Source organism: Gallus gallus, chromosome 3 (assembly GCF_016699485.2).
Source record: "Gallus gallus isolate bGalGal1 chromosome 3, bGalGal1.mat.broiler.GRCg7b, whole genome shotgun sequence".
Classification (NCBI taxonomy): Eukaryota; Metazoa; Chordata; class Aves; order Galliformes; family Phasianidae; genus Gallus; species Gallus gallus.
In genome coordinates this window covers 49,860,037-49,882,880 of record NC_052534.1, presented here as the reverse complement: position 1 = coordinate 49,882,880, position 22,844 = coordinate 49,860,037, and the positions used below count along the sequence as shown (strand labels likewise).

The 22,844-nt window shown below is 38.2% G+C and overlaps 1 protein-coding gene across 6 annotated transcripts in view; it reads left to right on the top strand.

Annotated features, from left to right (window-relative positions):
* CNKSR3 (CNKSR family member 3) overlaps nucleotides 1-22,844 on the top strand; it is a 62,249-nt gene that overhangs the window by 21,450 nt on the left and 17,955 nt on the right. For 4 of the 6 annotated variants that reach the window (XM_419685.8, XM_015284250.4, XM_046939251.1 and 1 more), the window contains 4 exons: nucleotides 9,108-9,271; nucleotides 17,106-17,308; nucleotides 18,678-18,765; nucleotides 21,846-21,887. In XM_419685.8, coding sequence (XP_419685.5) covers nucleotides 9,108-9,271; nucleotides 17,106-17,308; nucleotides 18,678-18,765; nucleotides 21,846-21,887 — 497 coding nt within the window. Of the gene's footprint in view, nucleotides 1-2,419; nucleotides 5,075-9,107; nucleotides 9,272-17,105; nucleotides 17,309-18,677; nucleotides 18,766-21,845; nucleotides 21,888-22,844 lie in introns of those variants that run through there. The other 2 variants (XM_046939250.1, XM_015284252.4) reach the window with 2 other exon arrangements.

The window sequence follows — 22,844 nt, the reverse complement described above, 5'->3', positions numbered from 1 at the left end:
AAAGCTCCAGAAGTATCTGGTTACAGCTACAGTATACTGCCATTTTGTTTGGGTTTTTGTTTTGTTTTTGTTTTTTGGCTTGCTCATGCTGTAATAAATAAATATACATATATATACACACACACACAAACCCAGGGACTGAATGCAAGTTACATCTTGCCACAGGTCGGATACTGCTTTTACTGTGAAGTCAGGGAGGATGTTGTCAGCAATGTCCCTGAAGACAACTTGTGGTATTGGCTCAGAAACTATTTGAGTTTGTCTACCTAGGGCACATGTGTTCTCTATTTTAATATGCTTTCCATGCAACTGCTGAATGTTGACTTTCATAGCATATTTTGTTGAAATGGAGAGTGCCAGGTCTATCTGCAGAGAACATATGGGTAAGCTCTGCTTTCATCTTATTTATGTAGTTTGCCAAACAAAATCTGTTACAGCATAGAAAGAATGCTTTTGCCAAATGTAGCTGGTCAGTAAGTGACGTAGTTCATTCTTAAAAAGGAAGACCAAGGCATGAGATGTACTGTGTGAAGCTACTGCATTGTGAGAAACTTTGCAGATGCAAAACTGCAGTGTAGGCAGGGAATATACACCAAAGCGAGCAGGAAAATATGATGTACGTCATGCTTTTCTTCTTCTTCTTGTTCATCTGTTTTCCAACTTTCTCTGGTCAATAGTCCTCTTCTGGTGGTGACTGGGATTAATGAAGAGTTAGAGCTGAGATGCTGCCAGCTGTTTGAGGTCTGAATGTGAGCCCTAATTGTTGTTCCCATTTTTCCTTCCTGGAAACTGGTTCTTCAAGATGAGCATTTGCTGTTGCGCTGATATAGAGCCTGGCTGCCTGGGGCCGAATGGTACATCCTTAACAAGAGAGTCTCTGACCCCTTCCTTTTTCTTGTCAGTTGAGCCAAAATTTCGACCCTAGAGGCCCAGCAGTACTTAATGGCCTAATATTGAGAGGTGAAGCCAGTTGCATAACCTCAAGAAGGTCACTAAGATGAGCTAGCATGATGCCATTAAAACCTGATGAGGCTGTGGCCTAGTGCACGCAACAGGGACCAATAGCTGCATACGTATCTTCAGTCCAGCTTTGCTGATGAAGAACATAACTGTATGTGTATTCTGACCCCATCTGTCTTCAAATTGTTGGGAGTTTATATAATGCAGTAGACTTCAGATGTTTTTTTTTCTTGGTATTGTCTAGTTCATGTCTAGAGGGAATAGCCTGCTGAATAGAAAAGGCCTATACTTTCTCACTCTGTGGCTCTGCCATAGTGTTTTTTTTAGTATGTTGAAGTATGACATGATTGGCTTCTGTGTACTTTTATCTCTTGTATAGGGAGAGGTTTTTCTAGTTAAACCTGTATTTCATCTGGAATTTTTTTTTTTCAGAAACATGACATGCCAGTACAATTCACTGTTCAATTTCTATAGCATTATATTTTAATTTTGTCTTTAATTTATAGCCTTAAAGCTGTGCTGTAATAATAAAAGCTCAATGGAAAATAGGAGATATAACATCTTTTTTTCCTTTAACTCCTTTTTTTCCATGCCTTCTCTTTTTAAGGAGAGCTATGAAAGAAATAGCAAGCTCAGCTTTAAGTTCTATCTTTGCAAGTAAATGCCACTTTTAGAGTTCTAATCTACTACAGAATTGCTTTCACCTCAGTTTCTTGTATGCTACCATCTACTTGTGTCATATTTTTGCATTCCTGGTACAATTTCACTCATTTTCAACTCAAGATACAATTTCTGAATTAATTCACTGTTGCAGTTTCCTGCTTACTGTTCATGTCTCCAGTTGAACTACAACCTACGAGAACAGCTGTGTGATTTGATGTGGCATATGTCCTAGTAGTACTCAGGATTTAAAAAAATAAAAATGTTTGTCTTTGGGGAGAAATTTTGTGCTGCTATTACAGTAAATACTAACATGAATACTAGCTTTGAATCGTGAAGAGTTTACAGTTAAGTCTTTGATTGAAAGTAATTAAAAGGAAGCTGCTACGTACGTTTGGTGCTGTGTGTAGTGCAGTTACAGAAGCGTTGTATCCTGTACTATCTGAATGCCCCATTCTGTGCCTTTGCCAGGAAGGAATGTGTTTTGGAGGATTGCACAAATGACAATATTGTGTGTTCCCTTCAGTAGGTTCCCTCTGGTCTTCAGCCATTTCTTTTTGTCCTTTGAAGTCGGATGAGACTTCTGTGGCATTTTCTTTAACAATCCTGCTCACCTTCCCCTGAACTCCTATGGTTTTTGATCATTCACTGCATAGTGTTGTGTGAAGAGTCACTCTTTATTGCTTGTTTGGTCCAGTTATAAACTAGCTTCATTCTCTCTCCCTAGCTTCATTCTCTCTCCCTTTCCTGCATTGAAAGTTGGGTGTCTTATTGTGTCATTTTGCCACTTGTGGTTTTATACTTGTGTATATACTTGTGTTATATACTTGTGTATTTTCTTTTTTAAAGACTCTGGTCTTACCACCCATGTCTGCCTAGTTTCCTGAAAATACTTTGTGAGGAAAATCTTAAGAAGATAGCATTGGCTTTTGTAAGAGATTTCTTGCTTTGTAAACTTGCTAGTTAAGCAAGTGTGGACAAAGGCTGTTTTCATTCTTCCTTAGTGTTTCATATAGTGATTTACCCTGTGAAGTGTTGAAGTGTGTAGTTACCCTTCAGTGTCCAGTCTGGAGCATGATAACAGTGCCTGCTGGAATGGTTTCAGTCATTGATTATGTAGAGAGGGCTGAAAATAGTGTTGATAGGCCTCCTACTGAGTTCTCCAAGATTGCCTACATTGGAATGACTAAGGCTTAAAAGTGGTCTCTGTGGCCCTTCTGGTCAGGATGGTTTACAACTTGAATTTTTCCACGAGTTCTTTTAGTACAAGGCAAAGCTTTCAGGTTTGAATTTGAGAGATAAGGGGTTTATGGATGGATTGGAATTGAATGAATTAATTTATTTTAAGGTATTTTGAACACGTCTAAGTAGTCTGTTTTTTGCAGGCAAAATGTGTTAGCTGGAAATGCTGAAAGTAGGAACATGCTGGAGAAGTCTTTCTGTGCAAGTATCAGTCATGGAGGATTACAGAGGGGACAGTAGAGCATTCATTATCAAAGCTGAAGGCATTGCCCTTCTCTCTGTCTGTCCTGGTGTGACCTTTGTAAGGGAGTTGCCCTTTGCATCCCTGCTGGTGGGGAGAGGCCAGCAATTCATCTGGTTCCATCCCTGCTCAACAGAGTGCGGAAGGCAGGAAGGTTTTAAGCTATTGTTGCTGTCCCAGGTAATGTCTGTCCTCAGCAAAGCTAGACCTAACTCCTGGTGAGGCAACAGGCACGTCTGCTTGGTTAAGATGCAGGTGATTAAACAGAAAGGTGGAAGAAATATTTTCAGTTGACTATGTGAGGAGAACTTACTTTATAAATGAATTATTGTATGCAGGAGAAGTGATACTGATAATGAGAACCTCTTGTTATTCAGTTCTGATGGTGTTTTCTCCTCTCACACCCCCAGGTCATTGATATATTAGATGGTGATGGTGCTATGAGTGATTGTGGAACTCTTTAGATTAAAAATTGAAAGAGGAGGAGGTTTTACTTTTGTACACTAGACAGTAATTCAGGGTTTTTTTTCCTTGACAATCTAAGGTCTTAGAGCTCTGTCCCCTGTAAAGTGGCTCACACAAAGTGATAGCTAGAGTTTTGTTTTGAAAACTTATGGAAAGATAAATGCTTCAAGCCATAGCAGAGAAACAGTCATAGATATAGGTGCTAGAAATCAGTTCCTACTTAAAGCTCAATTTATTACTAAGCTAGGTTTCTAACGACTGCTCTAGAATTATCTTTTATTATATTAATGGACCTTGAATTCATTGTTGAAGTCATCACTGGTCTGTTAGTCTGTAATACTGTAGGAAGAGAATGGCATCCATGATGTTGGAGTGGGGCAGTGTTCCCACATTCTAGAAAACGGTGTGTTAAGTCTGTTGTCTTTCTCCTGAAACTTGCTTTTAAATTTGTTCTCCTTCACCCTTACCTGTTCCACTGAGCTCTAGCTTTTTCTCAGCTGTCTTGCAGACTTTTTCCTTAATTTCATCTGCCTTCTCAGGTGATGCTTCACCTGCTTATGATGAACTAACACATTCCTTTTTTAAATGTTCATTTCCTGCCTTGATTCTATTCTACTTTTTCTTTAATTAGCTCCAGTCCTGGAAATAGTTAAAGGAAATGAAGAGAGGAAGCTATCGCAATGAGTTATAAAGGGATATGGAATATAAATGATGATATAATGGAATATGCAAAGACTCTTACATAATTGATGGTCTTTCAAAACTGGAGAGAATGGATTTGTGTGTGCAAGGGTTCTTTTGAGACTAAAACTGGCAACTGAGGAGACCTTGGAAGGGGAACTAGAATGAACTAGAGTAAGAGTGACTTTCTCACTGGGAATGGTCAAACTCTTGTGACTCTTGAATGTGTGTGTTTTTGAGGCAATGAGGCAAAATGATTTTGGTAGTCCTTCCTTGGCTGCATTTTAAGGTCCTTGGGTCCCCTTGATGGGCTGAGAGGCACAGCTAAACCCTATAACTACTATGAGACACTAGCTTCTGTGAGTTTAGTAAAAAGTTACTCAGCAAAGAAGAGGTTGAGTACATGTTAATAAAGCTCTATTTCCCTGAGGTGATGAGTGGTTAATTCCCATGGTGGTGCTATGAGGAGGGGAAGGTCTTGCCCTTTCTCTTTTCACATGACTTGTGGTCTGCCTGCTTCCTTACGTCAACTGAAACATTTTGAATTATCCTTAGGATATATTCTAAAGCAAATGATCCCAGTCATGGTCCAGTTTTCCTCACTCCCTTGCCCAGTCTGTCTGCATCTCTTTTCACCACAGTCACGTTTGAGTATATAGACTCTCTGGCCTCAGAAGAGATGAAAGTATGGGAGAATGGGATGGAGGGGAGGAGGAAAAAAGAAGATGGATCAGCTGGTCTTGAACCTGTGGCTGTAATATGTTAGTTAACTGATTTTTATTCATTTGTTGTAGGTAAATTAGTTGCCAATGTCCAGCACAGAAGGTGAGTGAAAAACATGAAATTACACAGTGACTGTGCTGGTAGAGTCTCTAGTATTTTGGTAGTCAGATGTGTCATTGCTGAATGGTTGATTTATATCACCAGTAGAAATGTTAATTCTCTCCAAATAGTAAGTTGATAGTCATGGCTTGGATTCAGACTCCTCTTTTTACCCCTCTCAAAGTCTTTTTTTACTCACAATTCTTATTCAAAATAACTTTCTCTAATCTTGGAAACAGAGTGAGATTGCTATCAGTGCAAATCTGTAAATGTAAGACACATTCGAGTGTTTTTGCTTGAATGCAAGGTATTGAATATCTTTTAGGATGCTTTGCACAGTTGTCGAAGGTTATTTTAGACAGAAAAGTCTAGACAGTTCTTAAGTTGTATTGCACATCTCTACACCTGCCAAAACTTGGGAGGGAGTTTTGTGCAAATTACATTACTGCTCCTCAAAGTGTTTTCATAGTAAAAATAATATTTTATTGTATTTTTTTAAATCAAAATGTGATAAAACTTGAGTATCACTGTAATTGGTACTTCTATTTCCATTTTCCCTTATTTTGTAGTAGTTACGTAAATGGGAAGGATCTTTCATGTATGGTTTTCATTTATGTGCATGAAACAATACAAAGATATTCTCTTCAACACACAGTTGAGATGTGCTTTTTAAACATAAGTAGAGCATCAAATGAATAGTTGGTGACTTCAGCAGGGCTCTTGAGTAGGTAAAGGAGGTAAAAAAATAGTTGTCTTTTTGAAGTCTAGAGTCTTAATTGTATTTTTGAAGAAATAAATACTAGAAACTGTTTTCTTGCTTGAGCCTGCTAATGTTGCCCTGATTTATTGTGATGTCTCAATTTAAATCAGTGAACTTGCTAAATTTATTTCTCAGCTACCTTACTGAGAGAAGAATAACTGAGAAAAGTTCTGAACTGTTGCAAAGTGCAACAGACCCAAAGCAGCTTGACTTGCAGCACATTTTGTCTTGTCCATATAACTTGTAACCAACCACTATATTCTGTCCATATAAGAAGGTAGAAACATCCTATGCAACTTGGATGACACTGCTATGAGGTACCTATTGAGAATGCCAACTAGCAAAGTGTCATTCTGAGTGATGTAGACTTCTTCTGGAGCTTTTAATTTGTGTAAGTTTCTTGAAGATATCTAGACTTTGTAGGTCATATTAGGTCTGTGTTAGGTGCTGAAAAACACAAAGAAAATACAAAGAAAGAACTAAGATGTTTGGAAGAAGGGAAAGACAAGAAATGCGTTTAGGTTTGCATTTCAATGCTGACTTTTAAACTTGACTTAAGTATTACTTAGTTAATTTTGTTGAATGGACTTGAGTCATTTTTCCTCTATTTTCCTTTCTTGGGGAAGTAGGGGTTATATTATTATTATTATGTGTTTAAGTATTTCATTGATATAATGGAAAACTAAACAGTATGCCATAAATGTGGTTGCAATCCCAATTAAAATGTTTAAGACTTTTCCATGTGTTTCTTAGAAAAAGTAATAAGGCTAATATTAGTAAGCTCATCTTAAACCATTAGTGAGCGCTTGCCATAAGTCTGTGGGTTTGTCTTCATTTCCTGCTTTTTATAGTTTTGATCACTTAATCTTAAATACATTTGTCTGAGCAGCTGTGCCCTTGTACTGACTGTTCTGATTTAACATTGTAATGATTTTTTAAAATTATTTTACTTTACAAAATAGTTTTCTTGTGTGATCACAAAAGTATTGTTTTAAAGTATATCTATGAAAAATACATTTTAGAAGAATCTAAGTTGTAGTAGACCTTCAAGAACAGCCCCACAGACAAGCTGAAAGACATAGCTGTATTCCTTGGGGGTTATATACGTTTTTTAAGTCTCATGTTTTAGCACAGAACATTGATTCAACACACACTAAGCTAGAAGGCAAAAGCAACAGCGTGTCCAAGAAACTTGAAGAGTAAAAATTTTGTTGCATGCTTACTAGCATTTTATTCTAGGTGTTTGTGCAATATATAATGGGAACTATGGGCTTTCAATGGCAAATGATGGGAAACAGTGATCTGCAAGACAGCATTAAAAATTGGGAATGCCAAACATGTGCTCTGTATGTCAGCATTGGTTGAGAATTTGCTTTAAAAAAAAAAAAAAAAAAAAAAGAATTGTTAAACAATGAAGGCTAGATCGTTTTATTATTTTTCCTGGGAAAAGAGTTTGTGTAGCCTAAGGGAGAAATTGCTGCCTGTGGGAAACAGAACACTGGGCTCAATTTTCAGGATTTATGAGGCCTTGCCAAGACAGATGGAAAGAGAGAGTGCACCCCAAACAACTGCAGCTCTGGGAGACTGCACTCATCTTGCATGCGGGATTTCACATTCATAATTATGCTTAAAATTCAAGCTGTAGACACCAGTAGCTCTGCACGTGGAGGAGTCAAGCCAGTCCAGCCAGATTCTGATGTGTTGCAATAATTAAGCTCACATGAGACGTATAAAGGGGTGACTGTTAAGTGCCAGGCTGTCCATCCTTATTAATTTTTTGGTGAGTGTTATAAAGGCAAGTGATGTGTGCTAAGCGTGTGCCAATGAGAGTTCTAATCTTCTGTAAGCAGACAGTGTATGGTAGTAGTAATGGCTTGTCCTGCCCTTAGGAAATGAACAGGTTAGATGTAGGCCCTCGGGCCCCCTATGTGATTTGTCTTGACTGCTTACTTAGCATGTGCTGGAGTGCTTACTTTCCAGGCTGCTACTGCACCCTGATGGGTTGAACTGAGTTCTTGTCTCCTGTTTCTTGTTTCCTTGCAGTTCAGAATGTTATTAGTGATCCTCATCTTCAGCAGTCCATCTCCATGGCTTCCTCTTCAGCCATCCCAGTGGATAAACGTTGTTTTTACAGTTACAAGTTCAGTTTTTTAAAACTGATTGGTCAAGTTACATAGTTACCGTAGTTGCTACAAAATAGATGCCAAGTATGTAATCTGAATCTTGTTTGTGTCAACTATTTTCAGTAAACGTGATACATTTCTACCAGACAAATCTAATCGGATCTGTTTCTTTTACTCTTGTTAATATGTTGGAGCAGAATAGTACTTCGTCTTTAAAATGACACAGCCACCCAAATGTTTTCCCCTAGGCTTCCGTACACAAAATCTTTTAAGAACAGTTCAAACAAGCAGTATGTATTAGAAAACAGATTTAACACATACAATTGAGTTAAATGGAAGACAAATCCTTTCCCTAATCAGTTTAACCAATAAAGGGGGAAAGAGGTACTGTAGAGAAAGCAGGATCATACAATCGTAATTTAAAGCAAGGATATTGGTGTGACAGATAAAGTGCTCTTAACTGTTTTAAAAATACTTTGTAGCTACAAAAATAAATTAAATTTCTTCTTGATGTATGCTGCTAACTTACTGAGGGGGAAAGAGCGATTGATTCAGGAAACTGTAGGGGTTCATAAATCAAGCGAGTAGTGAGACTTGAGGCAAGCATGTTTGTTGCTTTGCCTTTCATTTGTTCCATTTTCCTCTCATCATTCAGCTGTTTTATTTAGCAGTGGACGGAGGACTGTGGGTTTTGTTCTGTTTGTTTGTTTAGCTGGCATTGGGCAAGGTGTTGGGGTTTTTTCTTGCCTTGTACTTATCTTTTTTTGGTTGACTATGTTTTATTAATGTTTTTCTTCATGGTTAGGCTTACGTTAAGGCCTGAATCTGTGCATATCTCTTGATAGCTTTGCTTGTCTGTGCTGAGACATTCCTGCCTCTTTAACTTGATCTGCAAAGAGTAAACAGGTCATGTATTGACTTTGGTGACCCCAAGATCCTCAAAATCTGCATCTCTGAAAATTCCATCTCTGCATCCCTTTGGAACAACTTTGTCTTTAATCTCGCTGCAAGTCTCTTTCATAATTTGACACTACATATCGTCTACAGTTCCATTTGTGCCTTTTTATTTGTTTTTGATGGTGTGGGGAGGGGAAACAAAATAAAGAAATTGTAATCACGTCCCCTTCTCTCTCTCTCTGTTGTGCTTTGTTAGGCCTGGATGATTGCCTGCAGCAGTATGTCCACAAATTTGAACGAGAGAAGATAAATGGTGAACAGCTGTTACAGATTTCTCACCAGGATCTTGAAGATATGGGTATCACACGGATTGGACACCAGGAACTGGTTTTAGAAGCTGTGGATCTCCTGTGTGCACTGGTTAGTTAAGTGGTGAACAGACAGAATTTCTTTAAATACTTCTCTTGTTGAATATCTAAAGCAAGTCTAATGAAATCAGAACGCCTTTCACACTTGCTTTCTGTTACATATTATGGCAAAATAAAACAGTAAGTGTTTAATTCTTGCAAGCTTTGTGTTATAGCTCTTTGACTTTTTCCTGATAAGTGGCAATGCTGATTCAGTTGCATTTCTAAAGAGAAGTGTTGGCTGAGTAGCGTTGTGAGATCTTGTGGCTTCTGATAGTGAACTGTGATTAAAATTACTGTTGAGTAGGGTGAATTTGTTTTAAAGGATGGAACACATGCTGTTGAAATGACAGCTATTAGTGATTTCTCACACCAGCTGAAATGAGGATAGGGCAAGATTTTGTAGTCTACATACAGAGTAAAGAAAGTGTTCTTGAAGTAAGGGATGTTTTGATTACTAAGTAACTGTGAGTTCAATTCACTGGATTTGGAATATAAGCTATTCCTCTGTCTTACCCCTGATATATTACTGTGCAGATGCTTTTAAAACAAACATACTCTGAAATGAATAATTATATTTCAAATTGCTTTGCTATGCAACATCACTGCTGCAGGCATTATTTAAAAGCTGCAGTTTGGACACAGTCTTGAAGATGTGTTTGTTGTAGTGCAGTGTGTGAGCGCCAGAGATATTACATACAATGACATGAGCTGGAAGAGTGGCAGAGGCTGCCCTATGATGTCTTGTCCAGTACTGGCCTCTGTTTGTCAGGCACATCTTGCAGCAAAGAGCATGTTCTTCTAAAAATGGAGAGTCTTTATTGCCTGAGTGACATGTGCTTTATATGCAGCAGGGAGGTGATACGGGCATCATTTCTACTCATAACCACAAAGATATTGCATAGGCTTAATTGAATGAAGCGTGTTTACTAAAATAACTGTGCATAAACTGAAACAATTCCCAAGGAGTTGCTTGTATGTTTAATAAAACTTTTATTTTCTTTTCAGTATTTGATAAGCAGCTTTTTTTAAAACATTAAAAGGAAAATGTAATAAAGAAACTGAGTTAGCCTGCATGTGATTCATGTGGCAAGGAATAATCTATCGGGCAAGTGAAGGAGTCTGGTGAATTACTAAGAGTACTGTGTACAGTCCTGACTGATATAATGGATGTGGCAGCCCTCAAAGACACTTTTTTCTTCTTTCTTCTTAAAATATTAGAATAAAATGAACAAAGCTGGATGACTGCCAGAACCTAAAGCTGTGTTTTATCTCCTACAATTTCCTTCTAATTTCCTTAGTAGACAAAAGTTTTGACCTCAGTCTCATTTCTGGAAATCCTTTGTGAAATGCAGTTCAAGTTAATGCATTAGACAGAGTTTACATATTGTAGCTGAAATATCCTTGTTTCCTTTTAAGAAGAGGAGGAAGAATTTCTGTATTTAAGTAATGCCCTTTGTCACCTTCTACATACCCTCTCCCTTCCGTTTTTGGGATAATGGTAGAAAATCAGTGTTGATTTTTGTTCCCAAGGGACGATGTGTCTTGAATTCTTGAGACAGAGAATTTTTTTCTTTTTAATGTTGCTGTCTCTTTTCCTTCTGTGTAAGAGAACAGAGGTTTCTCTATTCCACTAGTATTACTTCTTTGAAAGTGGGTTGGGGATATTAATATGACTTTGAATTTTTTTGTGTGTATATGTGGTGACATTTCTCCAATTTTTGTGAACTTTTATTAGAACCAAAGGCACTCAAACTCAGCTTTTCTTTTCACCATGGTTTTGGCTTGTACTGTGAATATGTAGCATTGACTGGGCCAGCCCAAGGTAAGACTTTGTATGTTGTCAGTTTTGGTGATAGGTAGAAGCGTTGTGGGTATTTTGGACATTTCTCAGAAAAATTTACCTTTTTGTCCAGTTCCCAACATCTTCCCACAGATTGAAGCTTTGGTTTTCTCACAGTGTAAGAACACTTTGAGACTCCAAAGGCAGTTAAGTAGATGTCTTTAGAGCATCTTCCTCCTATGGTAATTCTTCTCAAGCATTCACCTTTTCCAAACCTGTTAGGTTGATGGGGGAAAAAATAGTATAGAGGTAGCATGTTCCTTGAGGAAGTACACCGGATGGATACACTTAGATTTTTATAGGGATAGAGCCCCCTTGTGAGTTCTACCCTGTCAAGCTGAAAATGTCCGCAAATTATGATGTTTACTGCTGTAGTATAGCTTAAAAAAAAAAAAAAGAAATCTTTCTCAACTGCTTCAGTTTTTAGACAGCATTTCCTCATCTTTCCTTAGCAGCAACATATGCCACAAAGCTGAAACTGAAGAGGCAGCAGGAAAGAGTGTGGTCAGGGATAAGAAGTGAAGATTTCTTGTGAGCACGTATTTCTGTTGTACTGAGTTGGTGCAATAAGATTTTTCTGAACAGATGTTGAAGACTTATTTGAAGACTTATTTATGGAATTTAGAGAACATATAAAAAGAATTGAACTTTTCAGAAGAGGGGAAAAAACACCAAACCACATCAGCCTGAGTGCCTCCATCTTTTTGTGGTTGACATTATTTCCTTGAGTGAGGAAAGGGATGGGTGGAATATATTTCTTTGTTGATTGAACTGTTTGGTGGAAAAGGAACAAATATACATAAATATGCTTTTTTAAACTCATGCAAAACCACAAAAGGAGGGATAAGAATCCTGGAAAATAAGCTTTCTCAGTCCATTTGAATAAGTGGGACAGAAAGGAATGGTGGTGAAACTGAATGTTTACTCACTGTTCCCTGATGAGTTGCCTTGCCTGTTTGGGCTTAATGAACATAAAATAATGTAAACATTAACAGGAAATTATATGCAAATAGAATGACTTTTAGTGTGTTCTTTGGTTTAGATTTCTGGATCTTTAACTACATTGTATTATAGAAGCTAGTTTTTTTGCTTCCAAACTTTGTTTTTTTCTTGAGATTAGAACAAAGATTGAATGAAGATATTAATTTTAATTAATTAAAAAACAAAACCAAACAACAACAAAATAACTACCTAAAACATACCACAGCATACTTCTTTTTCTTAGCTTTGTACCTTTTAATAATACCATTGGTAGTAATGTCAGTACATTAGGAATGCAGCAAATGTATAACCTCATACCATGAAGTCATCCTACCAAGTAACGTATAATATAAGCTATTGATCAGGTATTCAGCCCATTTTTATTCACTTTTTCCCAAGCTAGTTTTTAGCTGGATCAGCCAGCAGATCTAGCTCTTCACACTGCAGCATGTGAAGATGACTCTGAAAGGGAAGGTGAATAGTGCCTCTTGGCAACAGCAAAGTTCTCGATCAGCCCAGGTCAGCTGGGACATGACTGCAGTGCTCTTTTGACATTGGTTAACCACACTTTATTTTTTTCTTTTATTTCAGTGCCTCGACCTTGAACAATTATTTGGTCAGTGTACTATTTCTCATTAAATATAATGGAGTTTGGAGAGAGCACTCTCTTGTGCTCATGCTCTCTTGTGCACCTGTGCATGCTCTCTTGCAGTAGTCCCATGTGTGGCTGCCCAGGTTAATGAGTAACAGGCTGGGAATGTTTGACATAAGGTGTTCTTGACCGTTGGCTTCAGCTCCTGTTTTGATGAGAGTAACTTTGATATTTTAAATCAGGAATGAAAGGAAAATATAACCTTCTGTAGTTCACGAGCAACATCTAAAACCTTTTGATTACTTAAATAATGATCTGTTAAATATTATAACCTGTTATGTAGAATGCTTCAGAAAAGCCTGAGTTGTACATGTCAGCTGTGTGTTGCTGTGAAGGCTTGTAGGCTGTTGGTGTGCTGCCATAGTATCAACATTCCTATCTGTCCTGAATTGAGGCTCCAGCTCCATGACAATTAAAATTAAGTCAGCTTCTACCCCCCCTTCCATTCTCTGATTAGTGTCCTTTCTGCTTGCACTCAACCGATGATATGAGATGCTTCAGGGAGCTAAACCAGCTCAGAACACAATACAATAAAGAAGGGAATGATTTTTTTTAAATGGTTTGCTATGAAGCAACCCTTCAACAGACTGGACAAGTGAGAGTGACACTGCAGGTAAAGAGGAAATAGCTGGTTATTTATGGAGTGATCAAGATAGTGTCAGTTTGGACAGGATCAGCCAGAGCACTTGCTTTTTTTTTTTTACTACTGGTTGTTTTCTCACTTTGTCAGTGAACAGAAAAATGTGCATAACGGCAAAGTTATATCTGTTGAAGGAGCATAATATTTTCTGTGTGTTAGGAAAAATGGGTCAGGATGCCTTTGGAATGAAGATGGTTTGGGTTGTGATAACCCCTTTGTTCTTGAAATGTTCGTTACTCAGGACAGATCTGAAGTTGAAGAATTTGATATCCTGTATTGATGAGCTGTAATGCACACTGTTGTGCTGAGTGGACATAGTTCTTGGCCAGGACGTTTCCTAAAGCATGAACTGGTGTTACAGATATCTCAGTTGCCCTCTGTAGTATCTCTGGAAGAAGCTGTAGGAAGGCTTAGTGCAGCAACTGAACAGTTTGGCCATGGTGTACTCATGAGAGACTGCTGAGCAGACCAGCTGCAGTCATAGGGTGGAGGCTTTCCAGATAGAAGCCTGTGTTGCTGAAGCCCACCTGGAAATTGAGATCTACTCGATTGGGTTCTGTAAAAACTAACTGGACTGGAAAAGTCATGCTGGACTGACCCACTGTATAAATAAGATGAAAGAGGTGTGACGAGGAGACCGTAAATATTTTAGAACAAAGATGAAATCTGATCTGATATACCAACAAGTATACTGTTAAGTGCTGGGGCCATCTCTAATCACAGACATCTTCAAAGTAGTGAGCACAACTTCTTCACCTGAGTGACTGAAAGAATTTTGGAGATACTTAAACATACAAAAACTCTCTCAAGTTCTGAACAGAGTTAAGTTGTTTGATTAGGTTGTTTTACTGCTCTAAAGGGGAGGGAAAAAAAAAGAGAAGTTCTATTTTCTGTCCACTTATAGAAGGAGGGAGTCCAGTATCCTTTAATTCATCTGTTCAAGGGGGAAATTTTTGGCACATAGCTACTTTCAAATTTGTGTGGTCACAAGAATGTATGGCCAAACTTTTTGGTGAGAAAGTATTCTTCCAAAAATAAACTAATTTGTAATGTCCTATAACAGAGGAGGGGGGGGAAAAAAAAAAAGAATGCAAGAAATGAATCTGAACAATATTCTTGTGTATTTTGTTAAAATTAAAAGGTGGTAAGTTTACACATGGTAGTAAGCAAGTACTTTAACATTGTTTATTAATCTGTATCTTTTCCAGTCTGTGATCCTGAAAAATTTAAGGATATCCTCTGCTGTTGCAACAATGTCTTGTTTTTGTTTGTTTTATTGGATATATCCTCTTAACCTCTGTTCCTGTGCGGGAGTACTTCCTTGCCAAGAGCCTTTAGGGAAGGGAGGAGAGTATATGGGTGACATCCCAGTGAGTTCAAGTTACATAGGAGGTATAGGTATTTTAAAGGGAATTTAGTTCAAACCTCTCCTTGCACAGATGTATTTTTGAGCAAAGATCTTGTTTAATCTCTTAACTTTCTGAAGCACTTCAGCTTGTATTGTGGGCCTTTGATCATGGCAAGAATGGAGCCATTAGCCAGCACTGTGTCCTAGCAACAAAGAAGTCAGCAACATCCTGAGAGCCTGGCCAGGAGTTCTGGGGAAGTGATCATTGCCCATTATTTGTCACTCATTAGTCTGCATACTCCCCCTATACCTAAGTACTGGGAAGAGGTTGACAATAGGCAGTTCAGTGGAGGGCCACCAGGTTGGTCAGGGCAATCAGGCAGTGGATCAGTTTGCCCAGAAAGTTTGTGCAGTGTTGGATCTTTGAGATTTTAAAGACTTGATTGGATAAAACTCATAGCAACCTGGGGTGAGTTCACAGCTGAGGTTGTTGTGGGCAGGAGGTTGGACTGAGTCTTCCAGAGCTCCGTGCTAGCCTTGGGTGATGCTGTGGTCTGAAATGGAGGAGATGGGAATTCCTTGAAACTTGGAGTTGAATGAAATTAACATTGGCTGTAGCTGGCTTAGTTGCTTGAGGGGAAAGGGATAAAGAACGATACAGCTGACTACACTGTGGAACATAGTGATTGGTAACAAGAATCTGTGTCAGCAGAATAGAGAAAAGCAGGCACATTGGTTCTTTTTATTTTTAAGAGGGGTAGGAGTCCTCAGTCTAAAAGAGCTAAGTATTGCCTACCACAAGGTAGGATAAGTCAGTAACAAGAAGGTAATCAGTAGCATATTGCTATTTAACAGTCATATCTGCACAGTGACAGCAAGAAGAAAATCTTGATTATAAAACCAAATGAGTTGCCTTCAGAACAGCTATAGTGTAGCATTTCTGACACCATTGGAATGACACAATCAATATATTGCTTACAACAATTGTGTTTTAATCTTAAGAAGTATGATATGGTTGCATTTGGATTTGTAAAGTTGGAGTTACCAGTAGGACTTGTGGACTGATTTGGTTTAAAAACTTTTTATAAAGATGCTGTTGAATGAAAATATAACATGTAAAAATGGATTTAATTACTAAGTTTAGTGTTAATGCAGTCCTCAAACCTGCAAACAACTGTACTGCTGTAATCATGGAACATGGTTACTGAAAGCTTGTGGTCCAAATATTTATTCCAGCTTTTGACTGTGAAATTACATTTACTTCCTGTAGATGTTTTTATCTCTTGCCAATTTAAACTGTCTTTAGTTGTGAATGAAATGTTGCTTCACTATTTATATATCACAGTATAAAAAACATTTTAAGAGAAAACAGTATTTATTTTCCTTAAACAAAAAGAAAACCAAAGCAACTATGTTACTCAAGCTACATTTGGAGAGTAAATGACATCTGACTTTGTGGCTTCATTCTGATGGAATATTATCCTCAATCTCATTAATTTCAATAAAACTGAGGAGGTCTAGCTCCCACAAAAGCCTTTGGTGCCTGTAATGCAGAATGAATCCTTGAAAGTGATCACGTATTTAAGATTTGTCAATGTAAGAAAGACATTGGTGATCTACAAAATGTTGGATGTTAGGAAGGTGAGTAAAGAACTGTTTCTTCCAGTAAAAGGCCTAGGTGTACCAAATGAAGGTAGCACTAGGATTACCTCTTCCATCTCAAATCCAGCCAAACTTGCTTTCCAGAAAATTCCTGGAAACACCATACATCCTGAAAGAATGCTTCCTTGCCAGCCTGTGGCAAGGCATGCCAAGGATTAACTGAAATTCATATGGTTAAAAATGCATAAAAACAACTTAAATGTTAGGGATGTATCATCTTAGAGTCATAGAATAGCCTGAGTTGAAAAGAACCTCAAAGATCATCCAGTTTCAATCCCCCTGCTACGTGGTTGGTGACCCTGCACTAGACCAGGCTGCCCAGAGCCACATCCAGCCTGGCCTTGAATGCCTCCAGGGATGGGGCATCCACAACCTCCTTGGGCAACCTGTTCCAGTGCGTCACCACCCTCTGAGTGAAAAACTTCCTCCTAATATCTAACCTAAACCTCCCCTGTCTTAGTTTAATACCATTTCCCCTTGTACTATGAGATCTTCTAAGATCTTGTAAGACCTCGTTTCTTCATTTCAAAGATCACTTTGCTTCAGCAAATTGTCCAATTAGACTTGATGAGAACATTCTTATACATTTCATTTAACCTGCATTTTTTCCCTTCCACTCTGAAATAAAAGGGCATATCCTTTGACCTTTGAACCTGGATGAGTTTGCATGTGTGGAATAAGAAATAGGGAAATTTATCTAACTTCATAATATTTTTTGCAGAACTATGGGCTTGAAACAGACAATATGAAGAACTTGGTTCTCAAGCTGCGCGCGTCATCCAACAACCTGCAAAATTACATCTGTACCCGTAGGAAAAGCTCTAATTATGATGGGAATACTTCACGCAAGCCCCCCAATGAATTCCTTACTTCTGTGGTAGAGCTTATTGGTGCTGCTAAGGCCCTGCTTGCATGGTTGGACAGGTAAGAATAAAATCCTTGTATTTTTATTTACTGCTATAACTTCTTTCTCCTTGCAGTGTAAGTTCTAGATGTCTAGGTATAAAGATGTTCTTGATCTCACTCACCCTTCTTTTGCTTTGTCAAAAGGCCTCTGATGAATGAATTTAATCACCTAAGACATCTATTATTGTTCTTTCATTTTTGTCAAAACCAATAAATTGGTAATGTTGCTTCTAACCTGGTAGTTAGAAAAGCAAGAGTCGTCTTGTTGAGGGGAAACAACCTATTTTCAGGACTAGTTTCTCATACATGTGTGACCTCCTCCTTTAGTCTTCCCACCTTCCACATCAGCTGTCATTGGCAAGTCCCTCAGGAAAGAAAAAAGGGAGAATCTGCTGAAACTGTGACCTTAGCTCTGTGATTTGAAAAAGTGAACAGCAGGAGAGACTTTCCCTCTGCTATTTCTTACTCTTTTTTTCTGGCAAGAGTCAGAGTTGTTTTGTGACAGCTGCATCAGAAGCAAACAGGCAACAGAGCTCATAGCGTCCTACCTGCAATGCTGGGCAAGATGTGGAGATGTGAATTCTCAGGCCCCTTACCATCTTTCTTGAGAAGGAAGGTTAGGAGGAGAGCTTTTATCCTTGAATACTTGAATACTGCAGTGATGTTAACAGCTTGTGCCTCTCACCTAATCTTCCCATTTCACCACGTTGCTTGAACCTTACCCTAAATTTCTTCTGCAACTCTTTATCAACAAGATGACTGACATATCCATTTTCAAACCAGTTGGGATTACTCCTGAGTCCTTTAAATTCTCTGGAGGGTCTGAGGTGAGTGCCTCCATATGATAAGTCTTTTATGAAGTTCAGCCTTACTGAACTTGTTCGTGTGAAAGCCATTTTTCTTTTCTTTTAAAGTAAGTCATTACACAGGATAAACTTTGCATACTATTTTTCACCGAATGAAAATAATATATTTCATAGAACTTTCGCTCTACTCTTTTTAATTTTAATTTTTTTCTCCTGTCTGAATTCAGTAATCGAAGAGTGGAAGGTAGAAAACTATTTTCTGGCAAACTAAAGGCTGTGGTTTATTTATTTATTTATTTTTACACCAGTGTTAGTATGAGCTAACTTGAGTGTACAGATGGTATTTTCAGACTGGTGTTTGGAAAATGGACAGAATTTTGCTGTCTGAAGTTGCTCACCATGGTGCTAGGCATACCCCAATTTTGGTGCAGGGATGAAGTGAAAGTACAGAGTCAAGAATACTTGTGTTGTGAAACTGTCCTTGCACTTGTGTAGCTCCGACTCATGCTGTTCCTCAGTGCTGTGGTAGAATAGGAGAAGTCTGGTCTCTGCAATCTAAGAGGAATTTTCTCTTGTTACAGGACCCCATTTACAGGTATTGCTGACTTTTCATCAATGAAAAACAGAATCATTCAGCTCTGCTTGGATCTTACTACTACTGTTCAGAAGGTCAGCTGATTTCTTTTCCTCCTTGCTTTCCAAAAGGGAAGGTGGGTGTTTGGGGAAGTAATGTGTGCTGTATACTGAGTACTAATTGGAATGCAGATGTGGGCTTACTTCAAAGCTTGAACAGTTCCATGACGGTCTGTTTCAGTTGTCTGTTTTTCTGTGATGATTTGTTTTTGTTCATTTAATTTCCAATTTTGGAATTGCTGGCTGTATCGTAAATGACTATCATTTACAGACTACACATATTTTCTTCAGCTACAGCGGAAAGAGTGTTAGTTTTTAAAGTAGTTGATCTGCATTTGAACATTATTAAGTTCCAAATAACATATTGTAAATACATGGAGTGTGTGTGCATATATATTAAAATACTTAATAAAATATTGCTTCACTGGTTGTTATGCCAACACATGCAGACTTCTTAGGTTTTGTCCCATACATAGTATTTCAACCTATTCCTATTAGATGGGATATGCTCTGTATAACAGAAGGAGTTGCCACCTTTATGATGAAAATTTCACTAGTCAGGCTTCTGTGACAGTAGCGGGAGATGACAGTGTTTTGTTTCAAAACTTGCTATTTCTCAGTGTAATGAGCACTTATATTGGTAATAGCTAAAAGGACACTGTGGGAGTCTTGGCGAATTGCATCATTTTGTTCTCTGAATAATATTGCCTGTCTTCTGAAGCAGTGGCATACTGTCAGCAGAGTTTAACCCTAGTAGTTAAACACTACATGCACTCTTCAGCTCCTGCAGAATTTGTTCATAGCTGTTTAGTCCATGGCTGTATATTGTAAGGACTCTGTAGAGTCATGTCCTGTGAAATAGGTGATTCCCTCTCTGTTTCTGGGGAGATTATCATAGAATCATAAAATGTTGGAAGTATCATCAGAGCCCATGCAGTTCCAACCCCCTACCATGCACAGTTGCCAGCCACTAGATCAGGCTGCTCAGGGCCCCATCCAACCTGACTTAAAATGCCTCCAGTGAGAGAGTGCACATGATTTATATGGGCAGCCTGTGCCAGCACCTCACCACCCTCTGAGTGAAAAATTTAGAATCGTAGAATCGCTAAGGTTGGAAAAGGCCCATAGGATCATCCAGTCCAACCATTCACCCATCACCAATGGTTCTCATTAAACCATGTCCCTCAACACAACATCCAAACGTTCCTTGAACAAGGGATTCTCCTTGTTCGTATTTCATGAAATATTTCATATTTCTACATATTTCCCTCCAATATCTAATATAAATCTCTGATCTTTTTGTTTAAAACGATTCCTTGTGGTCTTATTGCTGTTAGGCAGTGTAAAAAGTCAGTCTCCCTTCTGATTATGAGCTGCTTTTAAGTACTGATGCCAAAGGATGGAAAGGTCATGTGAGATATCAGACTGTGATGACACCGAATTCTATCAGCTGGATAGTTGTAAAAGAATATCTGAGTATTGTAACTTGAAAGGCACGCTGGTCTCACCTACTGAATGCCCTTCTTGATTGGGCACTGTGTGTAGTTGCAGCGAGTTAGTGATTTACAGATACAGATTTGCAGATTGTGTAGTAGAATAGTAAGCACTTCTAGCAGCAGATGGTGTTCACCCAGGAGTGCTACAGGAACTGAGATACGAGATTGCTGGACTGTATTAATGAAACTGCTAAAAATGGTATCTAACCTGACAATTAAATCAGCCTTTGATGGCAATGCAATGGAAGTTGGCACATACAACTCTACCCTTTAATAAGTGTCAGAGTACTTCTCTGCCAATTTAGCAGGAACTTTAATAAAGAATGGAATTGCATATGAGGGGAAAAAAAAACAACATGAATAGAGAACGAAGAAATCTTATTTTGTACTGGCACGTTGCAAATGTATTAGTATGACCTGAAGGAGTCCACTGGCACGTGGACAAGAGAGAATGAGATTAAAACAAACAAAAAAACCCCAAACAACTCGATGTAATTTTTTTAATGTACGAAGAATATGTCCTCAGTGATCATCAGATCACTGTTAAGAGTTACTTTGAAAACATAGGAGAGAACTGCTGAACTATTTTATATACCTCTATTGTGTCTGTATCTGGAGCATTATATGCTTTTTTGAACTTTTGTCTTCAAAAGCATGAAACAGAACTAGGAAGGAACAGAAGGGTTGAAAATGATCAGAAATAGGGAACAACTTCAGTTCACAGCTTCTCAGTGCAAATTTTGGGCGTTGTGTGATAGTTATGCAGGTTGAGATGTCAATGGCAAATATCTTGAAATTTAAGCTTTAAATCTTGTTTCATTATTTACTTGTTGTTTTAACTCTTGAATCTGAGAATCTCTAGTTCAACCATTCTTGCAGAAAGCCTTTTGCCCAAGGAGGTTGTGGATGCCCCATCCCTGGAGGCATTCAAGGCCAGGCTGGATGTGGCTCTGGGCAGCCTGGCCTAGTGGTTGGCAACCCTGCCCATAGCAGGGGGGTTGAAACTAGATGATCATTGTGGTCCTGTTCAATCCAGGCCATTCTATTATTCCATTCTATGAAAACAAGGAAGGCTTATGTAGTCTGTTACATGCACTAATTTCAGTTCAAAGACTTTTGTACCTAGGCTTTGTAAATAATGCTTTGTTTGCAGTCCTGATGTATGTCATCAGTAGTGTATTTATAAAAATAGTTTTTCTTGACTTTTAAAATCTACTTAATAACTATTTGTTGTCGAAAGCAGAGAAATAGCTGAATCAGCATTCAGCAGTGCAATGCAATGTTTGTCTTCTGGAAGTCCAGCTTTATTGTGCAGGGTTCTGTTTTTCTGGAAGTCCAGCTTTATTGTGCAGGGTTCTGTTTTTCTGGTAAAGTCTGTTGCTGTAATTGAATCGTGTGTTCTTGGTTTTAAGGGTTTATTATTGGTTTCTACCAGGGCCAGAAGGTAGTTGTTTAACAGTAGATTTGAGCCTTACTGGGTGGAAACTAATCTGATTAATCCCTGCAGCATGAATGATTCTACTTTGGTTCAAGGTTAAGGTGTCAGTTTTGCAGAATCTTTAGAGATGATGTGTTTATGCACTTATTGGCTAACATAGTGTATTGTTGTTTTCTTTTTAGGACTGCACTGTGGCTGACATGGAAGATAAAGTTCAGACTGTAGTAAGTACTAATTTCTGCTGAAAACTCAGCTGCTTTCACATTTATTTTGGTGGCTTCTGCTCCAGTTGTACTGACAACAGCCTTCCAATCCCAGCACATTGTGCAATTAAAATGTTATGAGTCATTTTAGTAATGCTCTTTACTGTAGAGAAAATCAATGAGATTTTTGACTAGACTGATAGTGTGTGTAATGGTGCGAAGTCAAGTCTTCCTTGAAGTTCATTGCACAAACATTCTTCAAGAGAATTTAGACCTCATCTTTTAAAGGAAGGGGTAGTACTGTAGAATTATTATAGGTTAAATAAACCAATTATGCCTGTAATAGGCATCATATGATATTTTATGCCTTAATAAGTAGATACTATGCCTTATTAAGCTTCTCCTTGTAAAAAACAAAAACACCTGCCCTGATGCAGAACTGAAGTTTTGTGTCAGAGCGTACTTGAGCTTGAAAGATCAGAGTTTTCAAAATGAATTGAAGCAGCCTTATGACCAAATGAGGAGCTCAATGGAATGCTTTTTATATTTTGTAACAGTTAATCATCGCTTCCTGCTTTTGACATGAACCAGGCTGTGCTCTTTGATAAGGCCTTCCGCTAGCTCATAGATGCTTAAGGATTTAGTAGCAAAATAACTAAAAATAATTTTTTCTGTAAATAATGAGACCACGTAAAAGGGAGGTTTTTTTGCTTCTCTCTTTTTCCGTTTATGCACACCCAGTATGGAGTGGGTATTGTTGCTTGGAATTCCCTTGCTGGAGCAGTTCCTCGTATTCACACTTAAGCATTGTTTTGATTTATTTTATTGCTGCTCTATAAATCTGTTGTAAAACAAAAGAAGAAACGTTGGAGCTATTGTTTCTAGGGACGATTGTAATTCAAAAGATCTGCAAGACTGCCTCCTTCTCCCTTAATTACTTATGTCTGATTTGACTGAAAAATTCAAACCTTTGTGCAA